Source organism: Triturus cristatus, chromosome 4_2 (genome assembly GCF_964204655.1).
Source record: "Triturus cristatus chromosome 4_2, aTriCri1.1, whole genome shotgun sequence".
Lineage (NCBI taxonomy): Eukaryota > Metazoa > Chordata > Amphibia > Caudata > Salamandridae > Triturus > Triturus cristatus.
In genome coordinates, this window is record NC_140586.1 from 108,844,850 (window position 1) to 108,867,009 (window position 22,160).

Consider the following 22,160-nt stretch of genomic DNA (forward strand, 5'->3'; position numbering starts at 1 on the left):
GCTCTGTGCCATGCTACCAAAGGGTGAGCACAGGTTAATTTGAGGTTTGCTGGTGCCTTATCCTGACCAGTATTTTGTAGTTGCTGTTTGACCGGGGCTCACATCCTAATCAACCAACAACCCAATTTCTAACAATTCCCCAAAGCAATATTTTGTAATTGATTGATAGATGGTTAAAAAACAGAAGGACATATGTTGAGACAACAACCCCTTTGTCAAGAGGTTAGACGGAAAGCGACATTTTTTAAACAGTTAATACAAGAAGGAGCAAGGTTAATGACTATCGTTGTTGTGTCAATACTAACACGTATTGAAAGTAACACAATATATGCACCACAGATTATACCCTCTGTTCATTTGGGGTATAAATAATAGTTGATTCTGCTATTTCTTTCGGAACTCTGTCCCTGCCCTTTCTTTATCACACCCATTGAATTTTGCGTCGCACACTTTTCCCATCACTGGTGCAGGAAACAATTTCATGGATTTACAATCCTTTACTTAGGTTAACTCTTGAGCAATTCCCCCATAAGGAATCTAAAGACCTCTTTTTCCACCACCACATCTATGCAGGAATATACTTCAGCTCCTTCACTGCATTTATATCATGAGTTATTTCAATAATATTATAAAACCTGTTTTGTGTCCCCCATCTTTACTACATATGTACCCGTGAGGAATTTAAATGTCGTACTCATATGTCCCTCTGCCACTTCCCCTCTATTTAATCACTATCTCTCTCTTTTCTCTACACTCTACTTATTTTCCTCTGTTATTCAAATATCTAATGTCAGATATTTTGCAGAGTCCCTTTCAGTTTGATCTCTGTTTCTGTGATGAGATAACCTGAAGACGGGCTGTGAGCAGGGAAAGCCAAATATCTGTGTGAGTGTTAAAAAGAGTAGAGATATGGCAGTATGAAACACCTCCTCAGAAAGAATACTCAAAATGAGAAACAGCAAATACCAGAAGATGTAGCTGAAGTGAAAGCATGGAGCAATCATGGGTGGAGGTGACAGTTCATAAGGCTTGTAGAATGACAGGTGAAGCAAAAGAAGACAAAACGCAATCAAATGTCAAAGATACTGTTTATTTGTCACAAAAGAAACTGAAATCCATGCGCACTCACCACAGGAAAGAAAACGTCTGCTCTCTTGGCGTGTTTCATAGAAATAATGGTAATAATGAACTGTAAAAAAAAGGAAAGGAGAAGTTCTATCCCGCACAGTTGCATCATTCACCTGAAGTCTTAATGACGTGGAACAAAGTCACATTATACAGGACCTGATGGCCGTTGTTCCAAGTGTAAAGTACCCTCTCCCGAGGGTTATAGTCCAACATAGATATGTGGGAATATTGGTTGTGGAATGGGATATCAGTATACTCATAGGTTGAAGTGTTTGTGTAGTAGGCGAAATAGATCTTGGCGCCAGCCAGATGGGAGTTTGTCACGTACAAGGTGCCGCAGATCATGAAGGACTCCCCAGCGCTGCGCTTGGGATATCCTGTGTCCCAGGTCTGCAGGATCTCTAGGGTCAATGGATCCATTTTGCTGACCACTATGTTGCCTGCATTTTGGTTGGTAGTGTAGACAGCCCAGAGGCCATTCTCATCCACCATGAAGTCGATGTCAGAAGAGCCACCCCAGGAGTAGGGAAAAGTGTTGTTGTAGCCAGCAGTGTTGAGGCTGCGCTGCACCGCCACGCTGCGGGAGCGGAAGTGGTACTTCACCACAATGTTGCTCTGGTACTTATTGTAGTAGAGGGAGCCATTATAGACCACATGACCTGTGCCAGCCCAAGGATGAGGGAGGAGATGCTGGACAAAGTTCTGACCCTTCATAAAGTCGTTCAGCGTCCGGTATTCCAGGACCCTGCGTCCTTTGTAATACCCATCCATGTACCACACCTGAAACAAAAAAAGATAGACAATAATTAAATTTTATTTAAGGCAATTATTTACTTAGATTATTTATATAGTGCTTTCATAAAATACATAGTTTGACTTTACACAATTTTTGTGAAAACATTCCTTCAAGAGAAAAAGAAACTTTTTATGCTTCTATTTACATAGTTCGACCTAAAACGTCTCAGAATACCTTGTGGGATGTGTTATAAATATAGCATTACTACACCTATAGTACAATTTCTGTGTTAGATTCTCTTGATCCACCAGTGGGCTAAACCATGAACTTCTTTCACAATTCCTGAAATGTACATCCTACAGAAAGGTTGTTCATTTGATGCCAAGCACATTCCCTGTCAAAAGCCATCAAAGAGGACTTTATGACTTGAAAAATTCAGTAGACAACCTTGGATGTATCTGTCGAACACAGTCATGCTGAGTGGAATATATTCTAACCCTCATATTGATTGGTAGGCAAAATGATGACAAGACGGCTTCATAATTATACTATTCAGACCCAGTGGCGGCTCCTCCACTAAGGTGAAGGAGCGTCGCCCCACTGCTTGAACTGCAAGCTGAAAACAAAAAAATTAAGTGATAATAGCGTTCATTATTATCATTTTGTTTTCTGTATGCAGCTTGCAGCTGAAGCCAGGGGGGTAGAGCTGGGCTCCCACCATCTCAGGGGGAGGAGTGGTGGCAGCACCTAAAGTGCACATGATGGTTTGGCTAGCCGTCTCGGGCCGTCAATACCTTAATGCCCACTCCGCATGTTCTCCACGTATGCTGTATTACATCCTGCGTGAAGATCATGCACAGCCTGTCAGCCCCCGTATGAGTGCCGAAGGCAGCGTTGTGATTGGTCAGGGGATTTTGGGAGACTGTGTGCTTTCTGCAGAAGAAGGATGGAGGAAGAAGGGGTGGTGGCTGGCGGTATAGGTAAGTGCTTTATTTTTATTTGTTTATATTTCCCACCCACTCCCTCTGTCTCCCCCCCCCCATCCCCCAGCCTCACCACCCCTGTTTGGTAGCGGCTGCTACTGTTCAGGCCAAGAATTTATCAAAATTATTTCAAAGACTGTCACCTATCTTTTACTGTGGGAGAGAGGATAATAAGAGAGGGAGATGGAGGAGGCGTGGAAACAAGGAGAGACAGAGGTCAGAAAATAGTCATGTGTATGCACTGTGATGAAAGGTTTGAGAGCAGTGGTAGGATACATCATCCAGTGAAAACACTGTGAGAGAGAAATACTCCTGGGTGTGACAACACAAGACATAAGTGTGGGAATAAAAGATATTGATGCATGGACTGGGAAGTGAGGTAAAAAACAATGACATCCAATCATCAGCAAGGGCTAACCCAAAGCCCAGTCTAAGTATTTGTAATGAATTGGAAAATATAGGTCTCCAACAGAAAGTCCTGAGTCGAGAACTAATAATGCCAGAAGAATGACCAAACATCCCCTTCTTGTTACAGTTTTATGCTCCATATGGCTCCTTGTGTCTCTCTCACATCTGGTTACCCGGACTATCCACTTGCTTAGCATTTAACAAGTCTCTCTGTCATTCACAATTACCATATATCTGAAAATATGAGACTGATACTTCTCCACTGCCCCATGTAATATCCATAGTATACTGGTTCATAGCCTCCTCTCCTTCACAAACGCCTTCTAGTGCTTGCAATTTACATCCCCCCAACCTAAGTGTCATATGAAGTGATAATGAAAAGTTGTGCACCCTAGGTCAAATGGCCTGGTGCATTTGTAACAGGGGAAATCTCCCTGCACAAACATGCTTGAACCTAAAGGTCCACAAAACCCTGGAAATAGTCACCACCGTTCTGCTCCCTCCAGGTGTAGACCAGCCTTTAGGAGCTCCAACCCCTTCTTGACTCGCTAGTGACTGTGAAAGGCTGGCAGGGATTAGAAAGTGTGGCGTAATGTCAGAAAAGCTTCAACCTGCCTTGCATCAAGTGGGCTGGGATACTTCCCAGGTCAAACTGGGTCGGCATATACAAAGGAAGGGGACCCTTCATAGCAGTGGACATTTCACAAAACAGAATGTATCTTCAGTGGAGTAATGCAAATTTAAAAGACCTGCTGCAGAATTTGATGATGGGCCTCTGAATTTCTCATATCTTACAGATATTCATTGACCTTGGGCTAAATGTCCCCCACCCCATTAAGTTTGGGCGCCACCTGGGTGGCTGGAGACCACCAGCTCAGTAGGGTCTGCAGGAGCCTGTGTATGTTGTGCTTTGGTGTTTCTGAACAGGATTTTGGAGTTGGGGGGATTCATTCAAGTTGAGAGTGGGGATGGGTTTTATGATTAAAATAAAATACAAAATAATAAAATAAAAAAACAAAGAATCTTCTAAGAAGAAATATAGGTAAAAGTCACCAAAAAGAAACATGTGCAAGAAGAAACATGATTAGGAAGAATTAGAATCAAGGCTCGTCAAACATCGTGGCGGGGGGTATCCCCTTTCAGTAGCTTAAAGTAAAATGTAAGCTGTAAAATGAAATAGAAAGTAGTGTGAAAATAAATTTTCTTGTCAGGTGGTCAAATGACTTTAACAACGAAAGGCAAATATACAGGATTAATGCTGTGTCCTGTCCCACTATAAAATGGCGACGCTACTGAAATGCTGAACTTCGGAAAAGAACTGTTGTCATACCACTCACAGCTGTGAGCAATAAACATCAGCACAGCAAAGACATCAAATGTCTGGATGGATTTGATTAAACAGTGTATCCTCAAAAGAAGAACTTTAAAAATGAGTCTCATTGAAACAACTCTTTTCAGATGCAAGACCGGCCGAACTTAACCCCTTCGATGCTCATGATGGAATGGTTTCGTCATGAGCACAAGTTCTAGTGTGCTCATGATGGAACTATTCCGTCATGAGCACATGCTCAGGAAATCCCTCTGCTGCAGACAGCAGAGGGATTTCCCTTTTTTTCTTTTTGCTTGGGGAGGTGGGGAAGACTTCCCCCAACCTCCCCAGGCCTATTTTTGTATTTCATTGAAATGACTATCGCGCGCATGGCGGTCTATCGTCATTACAATGATATCGAAACTGAAACTTAGTTTCAGTTCCTCAGTTTCGGTGCTTGTGGGGATATCTTTTGAGCACCGAAAAAGATGGGAGGGGTATCGTTGGAAAAGGGGGAATCTCCCCTTTCCAATGGTGCCCTTCCCTAGTGTAGTGGATCCCTGCTTGGGGATCACCCCAGGAGGGTGATCCCCAAGCATAGATCCACCCACTAGCACCAGGGAGGGGGGAGCGGCTCCTTGGGCAAGGGCCTTTGCTCCCCCCATTTTCTTTTGGGGACAACAGTCTTTCTGTCCCCCTGGGGCAGATGGGCTCAGTAGCCCCCAATCTGACCCCCCCAGGGGCAGAAAGCCCACTAGACACCAGGGATTCTTTTTATTGACGTTGGGGTGGGGGCTGCCCAAAAAGGACTTTGCAATGCCCCCACCCCCCACATAAATGTCAGTCTTTCTACCCCTCCTGAGGGGCAGATGGGGGCAGCAGCCCCCAATCTGATCCCCCGGGGGGCAGAATACCCACTAAAAACCAGGGATTTTTTTTATTGACTTTGGGGTGAAGCTGCCCAAAAAGGGCATGCAAATACCCCACCCCCGTAAGAAATATCAGTCTTTCTGCCCCCCTAGGGTCAGATAGGGCAGTAGCCCCCAATCTGCCCGTCTGGGGGGGAAGCGTAATAGACACCAGGGTTTTTTTTTCATTGATATTGGGTTGGGAGCTGTCCAAAAAGGACATGGCAATGCCCCCACAGAAATGTCAGCCTTTCTGCCCCCCTGGGGGCAGATGGGGGCAATAGCCCCCAATCTGCTCCCCGGGGGGGCAGAAAGCCCACTAAAAATCAGGGATTTTTATTTATTGACATTGGGGTGGGGCCTGCCCAAAAAGGACATGCCAATGCCCCCCCACCAGAGAAATGCCAGTCTTTCTGCCCCCCAGGGAGCAGACGGGGGCAATAGCCCCCAATCTGCCCCATAGGGGGCAGAAATCCAACTAGAAACCAGGGATTTTTTTTATTGATGTTGGGTGGGATCTGCCCCAAAAGGGCATGACAATGCCCCCACCCCCTCCAGAGAAATGTCTGTATTTCTGCACCTCAGGGGGCAGACGGTGGCAGTAGCCCCCAATCTATCCCCCGGGGGGCAGTAAGCCCACTAGAAACCAGGGATTTTTTTTATTAATAATGTAGGGGTGGGGTTGCCCAGAATGGGCATGATAATGCCCCACCCCAAAACCTATTACCACAGTCTTTATGTCCCTCTCCGGGGGCATATTGGGGCAATAGCCCCTTATCTGCCCCCCGGGGGGGCAAAAAGCCCACTAGGCCTCAGGATTGTTTTTTAATTCAGGGGTGAGGTCAGCCCAGAATGGGCATGCCAATGCCCACATCTCCCCAAACAAATGCCACAGTCATTCTGCCCCCCTTGGGGCAGATGGGGGCAGTGGCCCCTGATCTGCCCCTGGGGTCAGAATGCCCAATAGGCGCCAGCGATTACGCTGGCTTTTTTTATGCATGGGGGTGGGGGCTGCCACGAATGGGTATACCAATGTCCCTACCACCAAAAAAATAGCCACAGTCATTCAGCCCCCCAGGGGCATATCGGGGCAACCCCCCCCCCCCTGATTTCCCCCCAGGGCGGCAGAAAGCCCACTATGCATAGACTTGTTTTTAGCAATGTGCCTATTTTGGGCCCTAGCACAGCCCTCACATAGGTAAACCTAGCAAACCTGTACATTTTTTAAAACTAGACACCAAGGGGAATCCAGGATGGGATGACTTGTGTGCCTCTTACCAGGTTCTGTTACCAGAATCCCTTGCAAACCTCAAACCTAGTTAAAAAAAACACTTTTTCCTAACAATACTGTGATGGAAAGTTCTGGGATCTGCGTGGATCCACAAAACTCCACCCACCCTGCATTACCCAAAGTCTTCCGAGAAAAATTGCACCTCACTTGTGTGGGTAGGCCTTGTGCCCACGACAGGAAACGACCCAAAATGCAACGTGGACACATCACATTTTCATGGTGAAAACTGACCCCTTTTTTGCAAAGTGCCTAGCTGTCGATTTTGAACCCTAGCTCTGCTGGCACTTAGGGAAACCGAGCAAACCTAACCATTTTTTAAAACTAGACAACCAGGAGAATCCAGGATGGGGTGACTTGTCTGGCTCTAACCAGGTTCTGTTACCCAGAATCCCTTGCAAACCTCCACATTTGTAAAAAAAAAACACATTTTCCTCACATTTCTCTGGTGGAAAGTTCTGGAATCTGCGTAGATCCACATAATTCCACCCAGCCCGCATTTCCCAAAGTCTTCCGAGAAAAATGGTACTTCACATGTGTGGGTAGGCCTAGTGCCCACGACAGGAAACAGCCCAAAACGCAACGTGGACACACCACATTTTACAGTGAAAACTGACACTATTTTGCAAAGTGCCTAGCTGTAGATTTTGAACCCTAGCTCTGCCGGCACCTAGGGAAACCTAGCAAACCTATACATTTTTTAAAACTAGACACCCAGGGGAATCCAGGATGGGGTGACTTGTCTGGTTCTCACCGGGTTCTGTTAACCAGAATCCCTTGCAAACCTCAAAATGTGTCAAACAAAACACATTTTCCTCATATTTCTGTGGTGGAAAGTTCTGGAATCTGTGTGGATCCACAAAATTCCACCAAGGCCGCATTCCCCAAAGTCTTCCAAGAAAAACTGTATCTCACTTGTGTGAGTGGGTCAAGTACTTGCGACAGGCACGGGTCCAAAACCTATTGAGGCGACATCAAAATTACCTATCACAAAACAACCTGGTTTTGCAAGGGGAGTCCCATGAGTTTTGGCCCCGGGCTCGGCGGCCATCTATAGAAACCCACCAAACCCACACATTTCTGAAAACTATACACCCTGGGGAGTCCAGCAAGGTATGGCTTGCGTGGGTCCCCCAACATTTCCCTACCGAGAATCCCCTGCAAACCTCAAATTTAGATGAAAAAATCACTTTTTTCTCAAATTTCGGTGTGGGAAAGTTTTGGAATCTACGTGGATCCACAAATTTCCTTCTACACATCATTCCCCCTGGTCTCCTGATAAAAATGGTACCTCACTCGCGTGGGTGGGTCAAGTACCCGCGACAGGCAAGGGCCCAAAACCTATTGAGGCGACATCAAAATTACCTCTCAGAAAACAACCTGGTTTTGCAAGGGGGGGTCCCATGAGTTTTTAGCCGCAGGCTCGGCGGCCACCTATGAAAACCTATCAAACCCACACATTTCTGAAAACTAAAGACCCAGGGGAGTCTAGCAAGGTATGACTTGCGTGGGTCCCCCAATGTTTCCCTACCCAAAATCCCTTGCAAACCTCAAATTTTGTTGAAAAAATCAATTTTTTCTCACATTTCTGCATGGGAACATTGTAGGTTCACGGGGCTGACACAAATTTTCTACCACCCAGTGTTCCCCCAGGTCTCCCGATAAAAATGGTACCTCACTTGTGTGGGTAGGCATAGTGGCTGCAATAGGAAATGGCCCAAATCGCACTGTTGAGACTTCAAAATTACCTATATCAAAATTACCTTTTTTTGGGGGGGGACCTGGGGTTTGGGCCCCGGGGTCGCCGCCATATAAGGAAACCTACCAAACCCACATATTTCTGAAAACTAGACACCCTGGGGAGTCCAATGAGGTATGGCTTGTGTGGATCCTCAACGTTTCCCTACCCAGAATCCCCTGCAAACCTCAAATTTAGCTGAAAAAATTCATCAATTTCCACATATTGACTCAAAAGAGACTGTGCTATCTTTAATACGGAGCATGCGACCTGTTTTAGGGCACTATGCCGACTGAAACCAACAATGCAAAGCTATATTGACACACAGCACCTGTGGTAAACCTAAAGTGTTTTACCTAGCTGGTTAATATAACAAAGATAAATCAATTCATGTACAACTACATGACAATATGCACATTACAAAATGGATGCCATGAATATTTAGGTTAATCAGGTTATTACCGCATGCAGGTATTATTATGGACTCTGAACCCCTAATATGTGTGAATAAACCTTGTTAGGTTGGACACTTGATCCACTTTGGATAGTTTTGTATGATTTAATACAAACCTGCATTATGACTGTCATTTATGTATGAAACGAATACATTCATGTGTATATTTGAGCACTGCAAAATGGATGCCATTTGGCTACAGTATTACGTGTAATTGTTGGTCCCTCCTCAATTTCCACACTACCTATGTATTGCGAGCCCATCCCCATAACAAACTGTGTGACCAAGCTTGCTGGGCAAGCAAACCGCGTTACCTGGATTAAAACAAACTACTGGTGCTTTTGCAAAAACCTCTGAATGATCGCTTATTTGTGTGCTTGGAAATGTTATGTTTGGCGCGCTCCGCCAACTACCAGCGATCTACTGCATAGGGGAGGGAAGGCAGAAGGACCAAAAAACTGAGAGACATATATATAAATATATATATGTTTTTAAAAAAAACATTTTGTTCAACTTCTGCGTGAATCTGCTCTTTGGGTATGTTTAAACTCAAATGTTAGTTCTGCTGTTGGTAGTCAACTGATATGTTCACAAAAATCAAAAGAATATTTATTAAACTCTCAACAAAAATAAACAACCATTGTCTCAGGCTGCCCCTTTTTTGCCTTCTTTCATTTCACATTCTCTTTAGAAATTCATAACTTAGGGTCTCAAAACGAATCTTGAGCAACTCTCAAATCTATGCGCACACAGAAACTACTAGGACCTTCAGTATTGCAAATTGTAGGCGTAAGTTTACTGAGCCTACTTTTGCTAGGTGTCTTATAAACCTCTTAGTAGTTTGAGCAAGACCTGGGTGAGGCAAGATCACTGGTAGCAAATTATTTTGAAGCAGCACAAAACAAGCCATTATATAAATGAATTATTTTGAGGTGCGTTCCTTTCCTATTAGTGGTTTGATACAATGGAAATCAGTCATTTAGACTACGTGTGAATTTTAGGCAAGTCTATTTCACACATCATTTTAACCCTAAAACAAGTTCTTTGCGTGCTCTAAAATCAGCTACTTTAAATAGGTCTAGTTTTAAGCGAAGTCCATTTCAGAGGGGGAGTTTGAAAGCACTAAAACAAGTCATTTTTATATCCTACAGAGAGTCATTTTCGCCTATCAGTCTCCTAGAGAAAAAAAGTTTCACACAGTAGTTTTATAGCAGCAAAACAAGTCATTTTAACAGTGAATACGATAAATGTATGGCTTTAGCCCACCCTAGTCACCTGAATTAGCCAATTAGGTACTGTTTTGGGTGAGGCTTTAGCCAAGACCTTTTTGATGTTACTAAGGTGATGCATAGCACTCTTCATCCATTGGTCTGTTGTTGTGTCATTCACATTTTACTTTGTCCACTTCAACATGCAGCATGGGGCAGTGGAACAACCCACTCCGGCCATTGGTTAATTTAACTGTCAGTGATGGATTTCTGCCTTCCACAAGGAGCACATGAGCCCCAAAAGTAGTTCCCTTCAATGCCAGGGAGTACAATGGCAATATGTGTATAAGAGACAAAACAATGCTTTTTAAAAAAAAAGTTTTATATAGCGCAAACTCAACCCAAAAGTATTGTAGCGCTGAAGCACCAGTTACATTACACAAGTACATATTTATTTTTAGTCGGCACGGGGAGATTAAATGTTTTGCGCAGGATTACAGGATGTTGAGCTGACACCAAAAGTCCAATCTGGTTCCCAGTTCCAAAGTCAGCAGCTCTGTCCCTTACGCCACATTGCAATGTCTTATGCTTACTTTCGCGACGGCCCGGCAGCACTCTCAACAATAAAGGCTTGCAAAAAATATAATGTCAAAACCATCTCAAAACAAGCATTGACATAGCCAAAGGCTGGCAGCCAATTCCAGCCCTTGTATCCTTGCCAGTGATTGATTTAGGGTTGTGCCTTTTCAAACAGCATAGACCATTGTGTTGAATTCACTATCCCCTAAAGGTAAATTGAATATAGGCGAGAGACGTTTTGAGTCAAGTAGTTCTCAAAAACTACTCTTCTGATGATGTGCATTAGGAGCATTTGGGTAGTGTAGGGGCACATTTTTCTTCATTTATCTGTTATCAGTAAAACGCAAATCTGTGCTTTCAAAAACGAAATGCGATTTTTAAATATCAAAAATGAAGATCTAAAACTATTTGTCTTAGAACAAACCATTACTGAAACTCACAAATGAAATAGGTCAAAACTATCTAGTGACGATGCTATCATATAAAAATGTCGCAGGGTAAAGTTGATTTGGGGAAATAAAGGGGCATTCACAGTAATATTTTGAAATGATAGAGTTCCAGTATGTCCACCGCAATCAGATAAGTGGTTGCAGAGTCAATAATCGTCAAGGCATTTCGAAACTAATTGTACATTCCATACAAGATCAATAACACATTAGCTATCCATCTTTAACCTTCCAAAATTATTGTCGGAAGCCTCCTGCCTGTAGTTTATGTAAGACTAGTGCAACACATAAATATATAACAGAATTGATTGTATAGAAGGCAAGGACCTCAGTAATTATATTTCCCTGAAATATGGGCTCCATTTACAGTTGCCTCCAGGAAATAGTTTCCAATATTGCAAGCATGGGTGTAAGGAAGGATTTTTCAGAGAAAAAAACATTGTACTTTTTTTGCACATTAGGGCTGTTTCTGTTTCTCTGTTGAATAGAAGCAACTTTTAGGACTAGATTACCAGTGACCTTGCATGGGTGGGATACTTTTCACACCTGACGAATTATAAAAATACCTAGGGGGTTCGTAATTTATGGAATGAGATCAATATTGTGAACATGCTTATATTGATGCTTTCCGCACTGAAATCCATATGTCATGGAATTTTTGGGGCCGCTTTCCCCTTTAAATATTGACAGGTTTGACCTGATGATATCTCTCTGCAGACAATTATTATTATCAGACTTTATTGCACCTGGTAGTTACCGACTTTGATACAATGCGTCAAACTAACATTCCTGACACCCATGGAACCATAGGTTTGCGATGGTTTCCGGATTTACTGAGGCGCTCATAACTGAGACCCTACTGTCAAAAACTGTCCCCTATGTAAACACTAAGGGTGGGCGTAGTTCGCGAAGTAGCACTTCGCGAAGCTACGCAAAGTGAAGTTCGCACTACGCGAGCTACGCGTAGCACTTCGCGAACTGCGAAGTAACATGTTCGCACTGTGCAAGATGTTGTTTTCAATGATTGCACAGTGCGGACAAGCAACCGGCACTGTGCAATCATTGAAAATGGCATCTTGCACAGTGCGAGCTGTAGTTTTCTGCTGCTCGAGTAGATTTTTCCTCGAGCTGCAGCTTTCTCAACGCGAACTGGTAGTTTCTCATCGCGAGCGGTCGCGAGCATACGCGACCCCTCGCAATGAGAAACCTGACCTTCTCGCGTTGGGAATCTCGCCGGGAGGTTTATTTTCCATGCTCGCGATCGCGAACAAGGAAAAATTCTCGCCAGGATGTCATTTTGCTTGCTCGCGGTCGCCAACTTGACGTTGAGGACCGCGAGCAAGCAAAAAATGACCGCAGCACTACGCAACACTACGCTACGCGTGTTCGCACTGTGCTACGTGCAGTTCGCGTAGCGCGAAGTAGCGCGAACTTCGCAAACTACGCGAGCGTAGCGTAGTGCTTCGCCCAGGCCTAGTAAACACCCACTCTTGCTGTGCAGCGGGTAGTTACTGTCAGCTTTCGTTCACCTTTCCCTCCCAATACTATCTTCACCCACTCACTCACATCAGACACCTCACTTTATAGCCGCATCCAGGTATCCTTGCCAGACACCTCTCTTTACAGCTCTCACATCCAGGCATCCTTACCAGACAACTTTATGTACAGCTCACATCCAGGCATCCTTACCAGACAACTTTATTTACAGCTCACATCCAGGTATCCTTACCAGACACCTCACTTTACAGCCACATCCAGGTATCCTTACCTACACCTCTCTTTACAGCTCTCATCCAGGCATCCTTAAGAGACATCTCTCTTTACAGCTCACATCCAGACATTCTTACCAGACACCTCTCTTTACAGTTCTCATCCAGGCATCATTATCAGAAACCTCTCTTTACAGCCACATCCAGGCATCCTTACCAGACACCTCTCTTTCCAGCTCATATCCCGGCATCCTTACCAGACACCTCTCTTTACAGCTCACACCCAGGCATCCTTACCAGACACCTCTCTTTACAGCCCACATCCAGGCATCCTTACCAGACACCTCTCTTTACAGCTCTCATCCAGGTATCCCTACCAGACATCTCTCTTTACAGCTCACATTCAGGCACCCTTACAGGGCACCTCTCTTTACAGCCCGCATCCAGGTATCCTTACCAGACACCTCTCTTTACAGCCCACATCCAGGCATCCTTACCAGACATCTCTCTCTACAGCTCACACCCAGGCATCCTTACCAGACACCTCTCTTTACAGCCCACATCCAGGCATCCTTACCAGACACTTCTCTTTACAGCTCTCATCCAGGTATCCCTACCAGACATCTCTCTTTAAGCTCACATTCAGGCATCCTTACCGGGAACCTCTCTTTACAGCCCACATCCAGGCATCCTTACCAGACACCTCTCTTTACAGCTCACATCCAGGCATCCTTACCAGACACCTCTCTTTACAGCTCTCATCCAGGTATCCCTACCAGACACCTCTCTTTACAGCTCTCATCCAGGTATCGCTACCAGACACCTCTATTTACAGCTCACATCCAGGCATCCTTACCTCACTTACATAAGGCCATTGACATCCCTTCTGCCAGCATCCAAGAATCCTCATATCACTGGTAGCAGATCGGTCTTCCTAACTATCAGCAACTGCAGCTCATATGGAGCAGCCTCCATGCATTCACACCTCAAGCAGGTGAGGCTAGGCCCCTGCCTTGAGGATCCATTACTTAGCGGGTACCAAGCCCACTGCGACTGCAAGTCTCCAGGCATCGTTTCTAGACTAGTACTACAAGGGTCCCATAATCCCAGCCTTATTAAATCTAGAATCCCAACCTCTTCATTACCACGCCGGAGAACTACTGCCAATATTAAGGAATTCCCCACCTAACCAGTACCAAGCCACGCAATTCCTACCAACTTCTTTGAGGTTTTATTAGTACCAGGGCATCCTTCGCTTTTCTGCCTCTATGCAATAATACCCCTACAGTACCAACTAAGATGGCTGACTGATAGAATTGCGCCCCTGCCAATGTCATCTGCATTTTCTCCTTTGAATGGTCTCCTTGGATGTTTGCTGCCCCATGTTGCGAGGGTTATATTCATACAGGTCTGCCTTTTCAGTCAATAGCATAAGTCCTGCTTGGACTTGTAGTTTTGCCTTTCCTATTGTAAGCAAGGACGTACAAGTCACTTGAAAGAGTGTCTATGTAAGGAGGGCAACCATTACTCTGGGGTTGTTAGAGGGGGGAATATTTGCACGACAGTTAGATGGAAAGCTCATTAGGCCAATCCAAGGCAGACGTCAAATATTTTATCCACTTTGGAGGAAACTCCAAGCAAAAAAAGGTATTTAGCAATGGCCATCTAGTACCAATTTATGAGGCAGTAATTTGAGGTAATGTGAAGATTCACAAACATAGGCTGTAGTAAATGAGTGCCTCAAATGTTTGCTGGATCCTAGTGTATCTCCAGCATTTTGAAAGTATTGACATTGTATGGTATAAATCAGTTGCAGCATTCACATCTCTTCTTTGTAGGGTTGGTTAAGGGTGGAGGCACCAAACTGAAGAGAATCACTGCAGTATGTGTTCCCAGAGGTTCTACAAGAGCGTTTTTCACTGTAAGTCGAACATGAGCAGATCCACACCAGACTTTCAGATTGTTCACCTAAGATAAAATTATGAAGAATTAATTTTAAGTGGAAATAATTTCTATAGGATGCGGCTATCCTGAAAACGTAGCAGGGCTCAAGCCCTTATGGATCTATTATAACTAGATATTCCTATTTACTGGTTGACACTTGTTGATGTGAATGGAAGCAAATGGTTCTAAGTTACTCATCATTAATTCATATTTTCACCTCTGAATTTCCTGGAATTGCCTTAGGTAAAATTTACATTCTACGGGCCTGATTCACAGAACTAACTTAAGACAAAATCCTAAACTTACTACCATTTTGGTATTCACAGAAGGCACTTACTCATTTTAGTATTCACAGAAGGCACTTACTCATTTCGGTATTCACAGAAGTTAGGACTCCTAAGTTTAGGACACCTAAATGCCTTCTGTGAATACCGAAAGTCTTAAAATTAGGATTTTTCTCAGTTTAGTAGTAGTATAGTTAGGACTCCTAACTTTAGGACTCCTAAATGCCTTCTGTGAATACCGAAAGTCTTAAAATTAGGATTTTTCTCAATTTAGTAGTCCTATCTTAGGACTGCTAAGTTTAGGACTCCTAAATGCCTTCTGTAAATACCGAAAGTCTTAAAATTAGGATTTTTCTCAGTTTAGTAGTAGTATAGTTAGGACTCCTAACTTTAGGACTCCTAAATGCCTTCTGTGAATACCGAAAGTCTTAAAATTAGGATTTTTCTCAATTTAGTAGTCCTAAGTTTAGGACTGCTAACTTTAGGACTCCTAAATGCCTACTGTGAATACCGAAAGTCTTAAAATTAGGATTTTTCTCAATTTAGTAGTCCTAAGTTTAGGACTCCTAAATGCCTTCTGTGAATACCGAAAGCCTTAAAATTAGGTTTTTTCTCAGTTTAGTAGTTGTAAAGTTAGGAGTCTTAACCTTAGGACTCCTAAACTGAGAAAAATCCTAATTTTAAGACTTTCGGTATTCACAGAAGACATTTAGGAGTCCTAAAGTTAGGACTCCTAACTTCTGTGAATACCGAAGTGAGTAAGTGTCTTCTGTGAATACCAAAATGAGTAAGTGCCTTCTGTGAATACCAAAATAGTAGTAAGTTTAGGATTTTGTCTTAAGTTAGTTCTGTGAATCGGGCCCATCTTTTTCTTGACTAGGGCAGAAAATAGGTGTTTTAGACATGCATCCTTGGCGTGGTTTCCTGTTTTTTTTTTTTTTTTGCTTTAGGAGCTCCTGTTTTGCTGGCTTCATTTTTGCTGGCTTCAGGATTCTGGGCAATTTACCTCTGCCGACCAGTGCTAAAGTGCAGGTGCTCTTTCCCTAAAACAAGATAACATTGGCTTATCCACAATTGGCCTACTTAATTTACTTATAGGTTCCTAACAAAATGCACTACAAGTGCTCAGAGCCTGTAAATTAAATTTTGCCAGTGGGCTTACAGCACTGATTGTACTGCCCAGTGCAGTAGCCCTTCAAAACATGTCTCAGGCCTGTCATTGCAGTTTTTAGATGACGAGCCAACCTACAAAGTTAACCCTCTTGCTAGGCCCAAACTTTCCCTTTTTTATGCATATAAGTCACCCCTATGGTAGGCCCTGAACATCCCCAGGTGCAGAGAGCAGTGTATTTAAAAAGTTAGACATGTACTTTTAGGTTTTACATGTCCAGGTAGTGAAAAACTCTTAAATTATTTTTTTCACTTTCACTACTACAAGGCCTATCTTGCTGAATGGTTCACATTGGGATTGCCTTCTTACACCTAATAAGTGTAATTCCTAATTGAGATAGGATAGACATTTCGAGTTTGGTGTCTCTGGACTCACAATTTACAAACACAACTTACGGTGAAGTCGGATTTTAAATTGTGAGTCTGAAAATGTAAAAGTTGGCATTTTCTTACTTTAACCCATTCTGTGCCTCTGCCTGTCTCTGAATACATGCCTGGGTTGGGTGACATCTGGGCTTTGCGTATTCCCTCTAGACAGTCACACACAAAGGGAAATGAGGTGAGTCATTCACATCCTGACGGCCCATCACCAGGCTCATGGGCCTTCCTGAGTTAGATGGGAGGGAAGAGCTGACACTTGCACCTGAATAGGACTGTGCCTGTCTCCACACAAAGAGCTTCATATCCCCCTCTAGTGAGTATGGAGCCAGGGCATGAAGGCCAAGGACCCTGTGCACTCTTCGAAGCCCTCCCTTTGAAGTCCCCCCACTTTAAAGGCACAATTGGGTACAAGTACTGGACCTCTGGCACAACCAACTCAGTACATTCTGGACCTGAGGATACTCTTCCAGGAAGAAGGACTGATGTGCAGCTGAAAGGACTGACACTCTGCTGGACTCTGCTGGAATTGCCGGACTCCTGCTCTGCTGTGCCTGCCCTGCTGCCTGTTGCCTGCTGGAGAGAAGGATTTGGGCTAATTCTTTACATTCACAGAGCTAAGTGACTCCAAGGGCTTGCTGGCTTGCTTCCTGTTCTGAAGTCTCAGGGACATCAAAGACTTCCTTTGACTCTGCTTCAGCTGCTGGACTCTGCAGCTATGAGTCCAGCCCTGCCAATAGGTGCCAATCTAGTACTGGGCCTTGAAAGGGGGTTCTATAGATCGTTTTCTTCAAGAACCCATCCTTTGCCTGCTTTGCGTCGGTCGGAACCAGTCCATTCTCCTTTGACGTTGATGCAGCACGGCTTTGAGGACATCCCTGCGTGGCTCATTGTCAATGTGGAACCCGACTGTGAGGCCCGACGACAGCGCATCTACCCGGCTGTGTGACTCGGTACTGACGCATCATGCACTTGCCGTCGATGCATACTCTGGAACTGTACTGTTTCACTGAGGCCTGCATTACGTCTGTATCTGACCCCCCGCTCCATCGTGAGAGGCTTAGCTTTTCAGATATGACCCAGTCCAGCACAACCATTTAGCCCTGGTTGGCGCTTTATGGCTCTAAGCATTATAATTCAAGATCTTCTTGTAAAACTTCATAACTCTGGTCCTACTTATTGGATTTTTGCGTTTTGGTCTTGTTTTGTTCATTAAATTAGATTCTATTTTTCTCTGTTTTACTGTATTAAGTGTAGCACAAATATTTTACACATTGTCTCTTAAGTTAAGACTGACTGCTCATGCCAAGCTACCAGAGGGTGAGCACCGGTTAACTAAGGGTGTGTATCTCACTTACCTTGATTAGACTGGTGGTCCCTACTTGGACATGGTGCATACTTCTGCCAACTAGAGACCCCATTTCTAACAAGGTCTAATGAGATGTCTCCAAAGTATTGTTTTTTTGCACTTGGAAAAAAAGATCATTGAAACACTTGTCAAATTTCTTTTGCCCGTTTTTTCTCAAGAAAGGTGCTATCCAATGGCACAATCCCAATATCTATATCTAAACAATGTGTATAGACAATGTTACCACACTTCTTAAGTGTTCCTGTCAATGAAGTTTCTCAAGGTGGAAGCAGAAACTGCAACTTCTGTATGGTATGTCTGGATAAAGCAGGGAGGGTACTTTGATTTACCAGATTTAGTGATGGGGCTTCAGAATTCTAAAATACTTGTTTATAGCTAACATTTTCGAAACTGTGTCATCTAAGGTGACATAAAAAAATAATTCACTCTTCGTGGAACCCCTTGCAGGGAAATGAATAATGCATGATAATGTGCAACTTTGGTAATGTAAGGCAAGACTGTTAATAATTGTCAGATTTATTTATGTAGGTATGTGGTATTTGTATATCACGAACCTGGACAATTGGCTATACTTTTATATTTCTTTTACTAATTAGCATTTTGTTATCTGTAGAAACAACCAATGTATTAACGCATATGAAAGCACATGTATTTAACACCACAAGGTAAAATGCACTAGCAAAAAGCTAAATCAAGGCAACTTGCAGTCTCAAAAGATAAGGACAATAATCCCCACATGTCGTCAAACACAACTACACATCCATGCACCTGCTAGGACTATCTAGACCATTTTGTAAAATCATCAAATTATGCACACCAAACATTACAACTCTTTCTGACCTTATGCTGTCCCAAGCCTGTCTGACTCATCTGCTCAATTGAAATGCCTAGTAAGTAAGTGGACATATTTGCACCCCCAATCAAGTTCCATAAAACAATTATTACAAAGCGGCGATAATTTTATCGCCTGTCTTGATAATATGCCCCTATATTCTTAATATTTTTGAGTTGCTCTGTATGAGCACTTATTAATGTACTCCTTAACTTATTCTTGAAAGGTGCTGCTCATCAACTGCACCAATCCCTACTACTGCCTGACTAAAGAATGAAAGAAGCCTGTCTATCCACAAAATAGATTTCCTGTCACCACACTTTCATCCTTACATTATCAGGTATTGTTTCACCTACGCAGAAGAAGAATGAAGTAGGCCTGGGTGAAATTAAATGACGCTGGAGTCATTTGTGTAATTTTGGGAATTTCACGTTATGCTTGTTCACGTAACTCTGCACCATTTGCCGTAAAGATTTACAGCAAAACGCGTCATTTACAGTAGAAAATTACAGTGAACGAGAATGACAGAACGCGAGCTGATGTTGTTAGCGGTGCTTTTGCTTAAATAAGTCTCTACACAAAAAAGTTACATTAGGATGCATTTTGTGATAAAATATTGTGTGAAATAATGGAAATTACATGAAAGCAAACTACACAAATTAGTGCACACTCCATTTTTGGAGCAACAGTAGCAAGACAATGCCACTACCTAGGTCGTGCTTCAGAGTTTTGGGGATAGTTGAGATGCCTGCACAAGCAGCACTTTCACAGGGATTGGAATATGACTTTTCAGTAATAGGTGACTCCATTAAATTTTCGTACCTAATCTTGTCAGATCAAACCGCTCTGAAACCCGATACCTTCAGGTCAAGTTTGCGCTATATAAAACTCCGTAAAAAAATCAAATAAAATAAAAAAACCTGCCCGAATGTATCTGCAAAAATGTGAACTAAACTCTAATTCATGTGGAAATAGGTACAAATAGGTACAATTTATTTCCAAATGCAATTCCACATTCCACTTAGAAACAAGCATTTGCAATGCAATAGGTCTCGCATTTACGAGAGTTTGAGCTATTGGCATTGTAAATGACAATGTCTTTTATGTATGTGTAGTTTTTCAAACAGATAAATAAAAAGCATTGTCAATTACAATGCCAATAGCTTAAACTCTCGCAAATGCAAGACATATGCATTGCAAATGCCTGCTTTAAAAAAAAAAAAGTGTTAGGAGAGAGCATGTACTGTTGTTGCAGGCAGGACAAAGCTATTTGAGAAAATACTGCTCGAAGGCAGTAATTACAAACTACAGAGTGACAACAGACGTAACAGGGGGTGTCACCATGGGAGGTTACAACATGAGATAAGGCAGTGCCAAGAAGGGACTACCAAGCCTTTTGACCAATCAACAGCCACAGTTTACAGTGGACAATGAAACAAGCCAATGAAAAATATGGGTGGAGACTGGGCGGAGCTCCAAGTCCCTACCTCAATACAGCATGCCTTGAGGAGCAGCGCATGCGCTGCCCAATCCGGACTTTAAAAAACTCAGACACAGAAAGTATGTATGGAATCCATACCTTACTGGGAGGCATCAGAAATTTCTGGGTGTATTTAAATACCTGCCAAATTTGATAACACTCGGAATCGAGACCCTAGTGTTGTTGTTAACCTCTGCTGTGTTACGCTTAGCTCTGAGTAGAACACTATTCTCTCTGGCTTCTGATTTCTGTCTTTCTAAATCAGGACTCCAGTCACATCTGCAGTGCAGAGCTAGCATGGCAGAAAGCCAGGATTTAAAGGGACGTTATATGAGTGAGTGGCTGTCTTCCCCAAAAGAGCTTGGGAATGCATAACTGCACTAAAACATAGAAGACGATGGTGTCTGCTCTCTCATCCAGACAGTATCCCAGAGCAAAATAAACCATCTCCAGTTGTTGCCATCTCAATCATGCATTTGCAGTTTATCCCTGCAGAATTCACCAGAGAGGTCTGCGGATCGAAGGATAAAAGTTCTTGCACAGGGTCTAACAAACCCATTTGTCAAGATTTCATCATGTTTTGCAGAATATTGTGATGGGGTAACCTGGTGGAATCAGACTACGGTGACCACCTCACTCCACGTGAATAGGGACACTGTCCCAAAGACTGAACTTTTCACTCATAAACCAATAATTTCAGATGTGTTAATATAATTACGTTGTTATTGAGAATAGGGGTAAAAGGTCCCGATCCCTTACTGGCCGTATATTGAGCAAAAGTAACCTTCTTGGATGCTTGCCCTTGACAGGGGGAAACCCCTAACCCCCTAATGTAAATAAGGTTCAAAACAGGATTGTCAGGGCAAGATTTGTTTCCTATATATTTTATGGAAAAATTCCAATCACACATTGGTTCATTTTGTAGCTTTTTTATAATGGTGTTGTCACTATATCCGTGATAGTGAGTGAAAGAACAGCCGACACGTGTTTCACCCCTTTACATGGCCATCCGGCCAGGGGCTTCCTCAGGGTGGTTTAAAAGATACGTTTTGTAGATCGGGTCGTCTTGGTCAACGGTTTTCTTAGGATTCTCTAAATTTCCGCGTAATGCCACTTCGGGTCGTTACAGTCAGTCGATGTGGATCGCCTATTTGTTAATATAATTAAGTCAACGGAAGCAAAACATGTCTACAACACCCAGGATGCATTAGGACATCAAACAAAATTGCAGGAATGGAAACAATGCCTGAAATGACCTCAGAGGAGGTGATCCGGCCACCCTAAGCCGGACCATGACGTTATCAGTGCAACTCAACTTAATAATTCTGTAAATGGATGTCGTGGTGTAAGATACTCTCCAGCATTTGTTATGAATGGGAAAGAAGGTTCAAGAAATGCTTAATAGTCCTATAATGGATACTCCATCGAGTGAGGAACGAAGAGACCTTCTTCTGGCGTGCACCTTCTCCACATGTCCAAGTTGTGTGATTCTGGGTCATTTTGTCTCCTCATTCCACTGCTTCCTAATCTGCAGCTGAGTAGCCCCACTGTGGACCAGGCTTTTGTACACAGTACACACCACCAACCAAGTACCCAAAGTGTGTCCTGCAAAAGCCACTTAAGAGCTATTTACGAGTGCTGAGATTCCTAGAAATGTTCCTGTAGGACACAAGAGGATGGGCCTTGGCCGGCATGCCAGACTACTGCTTTCGACACTATCCCTTTGGCCAACTGTAGTTGATTATATTGTATCGAGTTAACCTATTATGCAGCACACACCATGATCTGAAAGGACACCCTTCCTTCAAG

At 43.3% G+C, this 22,160-nt stretch overlaps 1 protein-coding gene across 2 annotated transcripts in view; it reads right to left on the reverse strand.

Moving 5' to 3' along the window:
• Window positions 1-1,071: 1,071 nt before the first annotated feature.
• OLFM2 (olfactomedin 2) overlaps window positions 1,072-22,160 on the reverse strand; it is a 976,052-nt gene continuing 954,963 nt past the window's right edge. For both annotated transcript variants that reach the window (XM_085600732.1, XM_085600731.1), the window contains exon 6: window positions 1,072-1,908. In XM_085600732.1, coding sequence (XP_085456858.1) covers window positions 1,234-1,908 — 675 coding nt within the window. In that variant the 3' untranslated portion in view covers window positions 1,072-1,233. The remainder of the gene's footprint in view (window positions 1,909-22,160) is intronic.